This window comes from Opisthorchis viverrini (genome assembly GCF_000715545.1).
Source record: "Opisthorchis viverrini unplaced genomic scaffold opera_v5_362, whole genome shotgun sequence".
Lineage (NCBI taxonomy): Eukaryota > Metazoa > Platyhelminthes > Trematoda > Opisthorchiida > Opisthorchiidae > Opisthorchis > Opisthorchis viverrini.
The window spans coordinates 358,391-367,740 of NW_008752013.1; the positions used below are offsets into that span (position 1 = coordinate 358,391).

At 47.0% G+C, this 9,350-nt stretch overlaps 2 protein-coding genes across 2 annotated transcripts in view; both read right to left on the reverse strand.

The window, feature by feature from the left end:
- Positions 1-851: 851 nt before the first annotated feature.
- On the reverse strand, positions 852-1,968 carry T265_10329 (hypothetical protein; the record flags this gene model as incomplete). Its single annotated transcript, XM_009176665.1, has 2 exons — positions 852-1,003; positions 1,845-1,968. The coding sequence occupies 2 exons, from the start codon at positions 1,966-1,968 to the stop codon at positions 852-854; spliced, it is 276 nt and encodes a 91-aa protein (XP_009174929.1).
- Positions 1,969-6,044: 4,076 nt separating this feature from the next.
- The window catches only part of T265_10330 (hypothetical protein), a gene marked incomplete at both ends in the record, with an annotated part of 9,220 nt that continues 5,914 nt past the window's right edge, over positions 6,045-9,350 (reverse strand). Inside the window, one exon of the mRNA XM_009176666.1 lies at positions 6,045-6,633. Within this exon, the coding sequence (XP_009174930.1) occupies positions 6,283-6,633 (351 nt within the window). The remainder of the gene's footprint in view (positions 6,634-9,350) is intronic.

Genomic DNA, 9,350 nt, shown 5'->3' on the forward strand with positions numbered 1-9,350 from the left:
AATTCCGTAGCTCAACCATGTGCTTGGTTCCCACGCAACACTGCCCAAATGGATCCCCTTGAAAACTCTCTGCTATCTTGTGAATCTGGGAAGCAGCAGATTCCACTTCGGCTGTAGAAGATGAAAGATACCAGACTAAGCCTTGTAGATTATTAACCTGTCGTCCTTCCAATTGATTCGTGTTTTTCCCGTCCACACTCCGCGTTCCACATGCGTCACAGTTGCTCATGGGCTGTTGTGGTCACAGACTGACCAACGCGCTGGCTGTCTCCGGTGACTATTCGCTGCCCGGGGAGACGTCGATATTTACGACAATTTTTCCCGGGGCAAAAGATACATGGATCGAGCAGGAACCGTGTTCGTTTTGAGAGAATGCAACCAGTGAATTAGCTGGCGCTCTCGTCCAAGCGGCGATTCTGCTGTGCTATCGTCGTGTATTTTTCCCGCGAACCTGTCATTCATTTTTCACAAATGACACCCCGTCCGACACTGGTACACTAACGTACGAATGTGTATATCCCTGACCTACTAACCCACACACGCTCGCACCCCGTTTGCTGGACTTGCTCCGACCCGTTCAGTCGCGATATGCGCGTGATCGCACTGCTAATCAGAATCACGAGACTGGCCTTGAAGAGACGACCGTGACCTATAATACCGAGCCAGTATTCCGGTCGCAGTTGTGTGGTGTGCGGATCATGATACCACACTGTCTCGGTCAGTGACTTGTGCAGTCTCAAAAATGGACAACTGAGTTATGCTATGTAATTTAGCTTACCTTTGTATAAGATTCTTGAACCCTATTCTTCCTTTCGATATCCGGGATCGTTGAACCTACGCGTGACTCAAACTTACGTATCCGAGACCTCAACACGGTTATTGTCGCTTTTCATGTCCAAGATGTAGCAATTTCGGTTCATGACGCCCAATTTTAAACCCAAGCCTGCTGCGTAAGCCATCAAAAACATTCTCAGTTGCTTTGTACACTCAATTATGCTGTTTGCTACACGTCAGTAGTATGCATTAATTAATTAGTTAACTAACTAATTATTACTAATTTGTTTCAATATTTGGTTTATACATCCACTTCTAGTGCTAAACCTAAGGAGATGGGATAGTTGATTGTGTGAGCTTCCTAGCTTCCATAGCGCCTACCTTTCGTAACAACTAAACGAACTACTTAATTAAGGCATAGCAGGTAGGCATCAAACCCGATGATACTCTGATTTAGCGTTTCGATGCTGCTGTCAATCTTACATCACCCGCTGTATCCGGTACTACCGGAATGCTTTGGTGATACAGCCCATGAGCTGTCTCAGATGTAAACAAAAAAATCGTGACAATTCATGAGATCAATAAAACGGTTCTACCCTAAATTAGGTGGCTTCCCACGAAGGAACAGGAAGACAATTCAGTCTGAAAACGGAGTACTTGGTGGTGACTCAGTGCTGAGCAAGACTATCGCAGCTTCTACTCGCGCGCTTCTGATGATATCAACCGTCTTGAAGTTTCGAAGACTTGCCACCTCGGTTATCCAGATGTAAAGTTGCCAGTGTGGAACAAACATCTGACTGTCAGTTGCACGTGAGTCCAACTGAGTGGGCCACATTTTCAAATGAATGTGGCGTGGTCAGATGATGATTCGCCCGGAAGTGGTTTCATTAGAAGACTATGATGGCCCACTAGTCACACGCAGTCAGAAGATGGGACAACGTTATGGACAACGTTTTGAAAAGTACCCAGTAGCAAGATGGACACATTGATCCTGCTGTTCGTCACGCCACTCAGGCGCAGCTCATTATCGCCGGCCTCAAGGAATTCAACTGTTCAATCAGGTGAAAAACGCTTGGAGACGATTGAGTAGACATCATAAACGAGAGATTCAATTGAGTCTCCCATGAAAACCAAATTGATTTGAAAATGAGTGTATTTCTCGAAAACAGTGCAATTTGGGTTCAAGTAGATCATAAGGTTGACGGAAACTCGGGGACTGCGCCTACCTGATGAGCCCGAATTTGAAGGGCGAAACCGGTCGTGGGCTCTCAATTAGTTATCACCAAATATGTGATAAGTTTCCTTGATGAAAATAAACTTCGATGTCTCGAATGTCCAGCCAAATGAATCATGAGGCGGCCTGTGTGCAGCACATTCAACTGGAGGACACCATAAACGAGAGATTCAATTGAGCCTCCCGTGAAAAACAAATTGATTTGCAATTGTATCCAAGTATTTATTTTTTCACCAAAAAGCCTACGTTTCTTGGAACTGATGGGAGCTTTTGACAAGGGAGCACACAGTTGATATAATATATTACTAATCGCCCGGAAGAAGTAAGTACAGTCTACAAGACGACTTTCGTTCTCGAGTGTTTCGTGGGTGGGATGGACCAGCAATCCGAGAGGAGTCACGTTCGAACCTAAAGGTTCCCAACCCTCATCCATCAAATAAAAAATGACTCCATTTATCTTCGGAAAGCGACGTGCTTCCTGCCAATGACGTAAGTATGGCTGTTGACACGATTCTGTTTGCCGTAAACTCATGGATCTCGATGAAGAACAGAGAGCCACAATTGTCACCTGCTGACAGGTGACGCAGTCGATCCAATGCGTTATTTTATTGTGCAAATAGAATGTATCGAAAATGGGATCATTTAGCTGTAGTACCCTTTCGATTCCTAACTGTCATGACACCCGGAGGAAGCACGAGGGCTGGGATACTGTCCAAACCCAGACAGGGGAAGTCGAGAGGTAGAAGTCGGGTTCGAACCACGGACCTTGAGATCAGTAAATTCGCGCTCTTACTACTGAGCCATCTCCCCCACAAAATAGTGCTCGGAAGGTGTTTCTGTCTTTATAGTCTTAACGGTTTTTGGAACAGAATGATAAGGCTTTTATTGAGACGACAAACCTTTTCACAAAAAACGTTTGTGTACGCCTACAAGGTTTCATCTGATTCGGGTGATCCAACAGGCGTAGGAATCATGAGTGGCTTTTGTGAACATCGATTTTTTTGAGGAGGAAAGGGTGGGAGCAAGGTAGGCCTGTTGATCTACTCAACAAAGGGTTAGAGCGTCGGAAACCGCTACGGTGAACAGATGCTCTGGGGTTGAGTGCATGTATCAGTGGAGTGATAAAAATCGACGCTGAATCTATGGAGCTGTCGGGGATGTCAGTATCCCCCAAAACCGTTTATTTTTCGAGTTATTGCCAATTTGTTTTTCTGAAATTTTGAATTTCGCGCCTTTTCCGCCGTGTTCCACCTTAGTCCAAAAAAACCGCACCCCTTTCCTATTGGCCAGTTGGACTTTGTGTGCACTGTGTATTATTCTCCAGGGTTTCTCAACCTTTACATATTCGACGATGCTCCCGCTGTAATTCGCCTTTCGTTGAGGCAGCTGTAACTCTCCTTTGAACGTCCAGCCCTCTTATCTCCCTGCGCAAAGGGTGTTTGAACTCAGTTCACAGTTGGGTATTGTACGTTCATACTCAAGTTGCCTATGTTCGTCGATCGTACCCATTCAGCTGCATAACACATCCAGCCACCGGCCACTCGGGATTTGAAGGTCTTGTCTGCTTCTCGCTGCGTTAGGAGTGGTTGGGCTCGGATCATAGCTGGGGATTTGTGCGCTCGTTCTCAGGTCGTGTATAGCCGTTGATCGTACCCGCTTCCATACATAACAGGAGCCACAGACAGAGAGGGCTGCATTGTGACGGTTAGTGATTAGATTTGGGGCTGATAACTGGGGGAGGCTAGCCGCTGAAACTAAGCTGCGCGGGCGAATGCTACGTTCCAGTTGCCCAGGCCGAAGGTGGGTATGGCTGAGGTACACCCTATAGCCTTTGACTCAAAAGTCTGATCCACAAGACAGAGGGGGGACGTGCTTTGTTCCAGGACATTGCACGTAGCCTGAAACTCAAGCCTGGTTTCGCAAGACAATTCCGAGCTTTCTTCGGAAACCCTGCCGGAAGCCAATGACTCACTCGAATGCAGGGGACTCGTATAGCATGAGAAACGAATTTTCAGCGATCATTAGAGCACTTAAACTTGAAAATCACATCAAGTGACCGCTATTAGTCATGATTTTCAGAAAATGAGCATGTGAAGATGTCATCGGACGCGTTTTTGCCAGAGAGTGATGGTGAATGTGGCGCCGCCCGGTGTTTGCGGCGAAGATCTGACTAAGAATCGCAATGGTTTCTTTGACCCAGAGTTTTGGGAATAATGAAGTTGACAAACTTATCATGCTTGACAGTGCGAAATTCACGAACTGGGAGTCCGACCTTCCAAGCACCGTTGTCGCAGGATAGCAGCACACAGTCACAAATTTTTGCCCCTGTTTGTTCCTCTTCTGGAATACGATCGAATACTGTAAAACTCGGGTTCCATAGAATCACCAGTCTCGTTTTCGAAGAAACAAGCGATGTCCAACGCTACGTATTGATGGCCCTGACAGCTACGTCTTACTTAGACCGTTTACTAGGCGTAGAGGGCATACCAATTCATTGGATCGTCTTCAACAGTTCCCGATGTTGAACTTTGATCAGTAGTTAAAACATTTGCAGCCCGACTACTTGACAGCGCCGCAATGTGCCCTGACGGCTCACAACTCCCCTAGTCTCCCCGATCTGCTTCGACTCAATCCAACATAGCAATGACTGTGAGTTCAGCTGCAGCACCCTCTCGGTGCCTAACTGCCGTGCCACGAGAAGCAAGCACGAGGGCTGGGATACTGCCAGGTTGCCCAAGCCTAGACAGGAGAAGTCGAGAGGCAGAGGTCGGGTTCGAACCACGGGCCTTTCGGTCAGTAAATTCATGCTCTAACCACTTGGGCCGTCTCACCCAATGACTGTAAGTATAGAACCAGGAATGTCACAGTCATAACAAAACGTGCGGCAACGATTCCGTAGTTGGCCTCTTTATGCGTCTTCCACAACACTATATATATATATATATTCACTGTCACGGTTGGGTTTGATGCCACCGTGTGCCAGGTAGGCCGGCATAAACTACCTTCCGATAATAGTATCGTACGGAAAAAGCGAGTCGTATTATTTCAGCATCTATTCACGTGATTCATGCAAACAACTGGTGGATGGCTTATAAGAACGGCAAGCTTATCCCACTTTCACAGGTGGTTGGCCTGTCTTCGCTTGGAGTTGGCCAAAGGGAGAATCCGGGGAATAGGGAAGCGGCGTTTGTGTAGAGATGACTATTCATAATGCGTCAATAGGAAGATATTTGGTGGGGTGCATTAGGTCGAATCATTCAGCACAGTGGAGCGAGAATAAAACACCTGAATCAGTCACCGATGGACCTTGGTTTACCATTAGGGACTTGACTCGAAGACGGAGAAACTGAATAAAACGTAAAAGGTCCGGTAACTCCTACTTGGGGGAAAGTTGAGATCATATCCATGGTGAAATTGATGGAACTCGAGACGCGATGGAGTCCATCGTTGTCAATCTTTCGCGTAATATGCGGAGCACCACCATGTATATAGGGTCAAAAGTAAAATACTCGTCCAAACTGTTGTTCACAATACCGATTGGTTGCTACTGAATGCACACTTGGCGAAACACAGTAGATTACCCAGCAGACTATCCGGAGGCGAGCCGCTCTAAATATCCGAGCATCACGTCGATTGGGCGGATGTGCGCCGACCAAACGAAGACATGTCCTGATTGGTCAAAATGTGAGCCAATCAGGATTGAGAATTTTGAGCTCGAAACTTCTCACCTGTCATGGAGATTCTAGCACGAATTTGTGAAATATTTCGTGATAAGCTTGTAAATAAAGACTTTCCTTTGACTTCAGTAGAGGCTGCCTTTACCTAACATGCCTTTTGGTAGGTGGAACGGCGAGACAAAAACCTACACAGGAGCTACAGTTTGCAAGCCTCAAGAAAAACACAAGGACATCGTGTATGGCATCACGTAAGACCTATAGAAGTGAAAAGTGTGTTTGAAAATGACCTCTATTAGCCCAGGCGCCTTTTCTTGAGCATTCACTCCACTCCCACACACCAGGGAAAAAAACAAGTGAAAAGCCGACAATGTATTCGTTTTTTGTTTGTTGGTCAGAAAGAAACAAGTTGTGCTCCAAAAGGACGTATCACCAAAATAATCCAGAACTAATGTTGGCCAAACCTAAAAGAGGACTGCTCACAAAGTGAGACTATCGATCCGGAAAGTGTAGGACTAATGGAAACATTCATGAACCAGTGAGAGTCCTGCCGGGCCGGCCCGGCCAGAGAAATGCAGCACTGAGTTCTCACGTTACTTTTCACCGACTGCCTAGGCCGGGGACACGCATTAAATCGGACATAAATTCGAAGACAACGTAAGTAATACAAACAGACGGCAAAGTCTTGGAAAGACTCGCTCCCATGCCTTGATAAAGTCCACAAAAGCCAGATGTCTGCCAAATGGACCGCAGACTAGATAGTACGGGGGCAGCTCGGGGGGAATCTGAGGCTTGATATCGAGTTCGAAGCAGATTTGCCGGGTACACAATCAGGATGGGAATGCAACACGATGTGGTGACCAATGTGATAGTTACCAGAGCCGGGACTGGTTTGGTTGGAGCGATTCCACTTGATGAGGAGCGATAATGCAGATAGCGACGTTTGAGCATCTGTAACGTGGACAAGAAGAGAACGTCGATTAGAAGCAGTAATGGGTCGACGGAATAGAGCGTCAGCCAATCCTAGGGGTTTGACTTGCTTCATACCCTTCCAAGTCGGTACAGATTCGCTTCACAACTGAGAACACTGTACAGTGTGCTCGCAACTGGCCGCAATCACAGCCATGAGCAGAAAACTGAATTTAAAAAAAAACACCAGCTCATGTCAGTTTGCCAGCTATAAAGCATACATCAAGAGTACGTTCGTTCTACCTGCTGCAGTTTGGGTTATCGGAAACGGATGAGAGATAAGCAGGCGTTGGAGGCGATCGCTTAGTCGGTTAGTTCGTACTGAATCAGTTTCGTTATTCGGAGGAACAGGAAACTAGACAGCTACGCATTGAAGTCTATGACATTGATGTACGAGCGTCAATCACTGTGTCACTGACTATCGATGAGCTGATCTCTTGCTTCCCCATCCAGGGAGGCAAAAGCTGTCAACCCGACTGAGTTTACAAATTAGTCATTACCAAATCACACAACATGTACCTTTCAGCAGTTCGCAGTTTGCACAGGGTTGGCGAAAAGAACTGTGAGGCTAGCGAATATACACTCATTTGCACTCAGTTGGTTTTTCGAGAGACTCACCTGGAACCCAGCGGAATCTCTCGTTTGTGATGTTCTCAGGCAACCTTATGAGTAGTACATTATAAAGATAAACTCTGTGAGGTCCTTTGACGTGAGAAGAATGCGTAACCAGTGAAGTGTGAATAGTTGGCCCATCTCAAGGAAATTGAGGGGTAAGGGTGATTAGCTAACACAGTACGACTGGCCATATCAGCGAGAATGTTCGAAGACTAACTGGGCAGGTGCTTGGTTGTAGTAATTCGACATGTTCTACGAACCCACGTGACTGGGACCGATGGATTTTTCATCCAAAAGAGCCGTCAAGTCTGTCTACACGCTTTTCGAGCATGCGTAATACCTGATCTGGTTAGCACAATAGGTGGACCTATACCAGATTGCGCGCTCGGAGCGCACTGCGAAGCAACACTCAAATTTGAGGAAATTCGTAAACCAGGGGCGTTGATTGATATGTGATTCGAATCTCACGTGAAAAGCACTGAGAATATGGCATTTTAAGCATGCATGCGCAATGCTGTTAGGGGATCGATAGTGTGTGGCCTACATTACATCACCTAATGCATTAACAACATTTTCGAAGACCGAATCAGAATGAGGTATCAACTCCCCAAAGTCTTGAACCTAGACACTCGAGCGACACTGCGACCTCACACAAAGTAGTCGGCCCATCCATGAACGGTCCAACTAATGCCATGCCACCCGAAGGAAGCACGACGGCCGAGATATTGCCAAGTTGTCAAAGCCCAACCGGGAGCAGTGACCGAGTTTGAGTTGGATCCACGAACCTTCCGGTCAGTAAGTTCGCGCCTTAACCACTGAGCTACCTCAAACTGAGCTGGTAGGCATAGTCTTTGAAATCAACACAAGAACTAGGAACTCACATTAGAACGTGGGGGGTAGGTCGCACCAGTCAAAAAAGCAAAATAACATCAGATGAGACCCCAATGAGAGTTGAATTTACCAAGGATCGTATGAAAATAGGACAGATTAAACTACCGAAGGCATTACGTTTGTACCCGACCAAAAACTGCCACATTGACGTGGTGGTTGGGATTGAGTTCTGCAGCGATCCCGCGGGCTACATCGGCTGGAACGTCGCTTCACAAGGTGCAACTACGTCAGGAAGGCCAAAGAGGAGAAGTCAGATCAAGGGAAGCGAGACCCCGTACTACGAGTAATCGTGCTACGGGGCGATCTTGGGATAAAGTCGTCTTATCCTCTTCGACAGGAGTGTGAAGGCAGTAAGGTGTTTACCCCAGGCGACCAGTATGTCCAGTAGGGCGTAGGTATGACATCAACTTAACCGTCGAGCTTACAATGCTGCGGCGCGCTGCATACTACTGTGCAGATCAGAAACCTGGCCGTTGCGCGCTGACGTCAATGTTTGGACATCGATGCCTTCAGATCACTTCCCGAGTTTGATGGGAACACCGGATCAGTAATACTGAATTACGTCGAATTGTATGCAGAAGAAGTAACTCACCCTCGGTAGATGAACTGATCACTGTCCACAAGTTGCACTGGCTTGGCCATGTGCTCCGTACGCTAGTTGACTGACTTCCTCGAAGGGTTCTTTTCGCACAACCACGTGAAGGGTGGAAACGAGCCAAGGGAGATCAATCGATGACTTGGCAGTGAAGTATAAAGGCCACTACCAGCAAACTCAGCTGCTTGATCACTGATTTCTTCCTGGATAGCGACCACGAGACGGGACACGTCTATGGTTAGACACATTGCCAGACATAACCCAATCGCGCCCTCAATGTGGCTCGAGCATCCAACCTACTGACCTCAATGCATAGCTCCCTTCCAACCCCCCACTTAACAGCTCTTTACTTACGCACCAACTTATCAGCTCCCGTCTCCAATGCGCAGCTACCTACCCCACCTCCCGAAATCGATGAAATAATGAGACGAACGCTGGAGGGTCTTCAAAACTCTGGTGTTCAAATAGCCTGTAAAGAAAACCTTGTCGATCTGGAATATGCAGACGACATCGTTCTCATGTTCGAAGAGGCGGAGAAGGCGCAAGTATTCTTGGATGAACTGACCAAAGTCATCCCGTCCTTTGGTATGCATTTTGC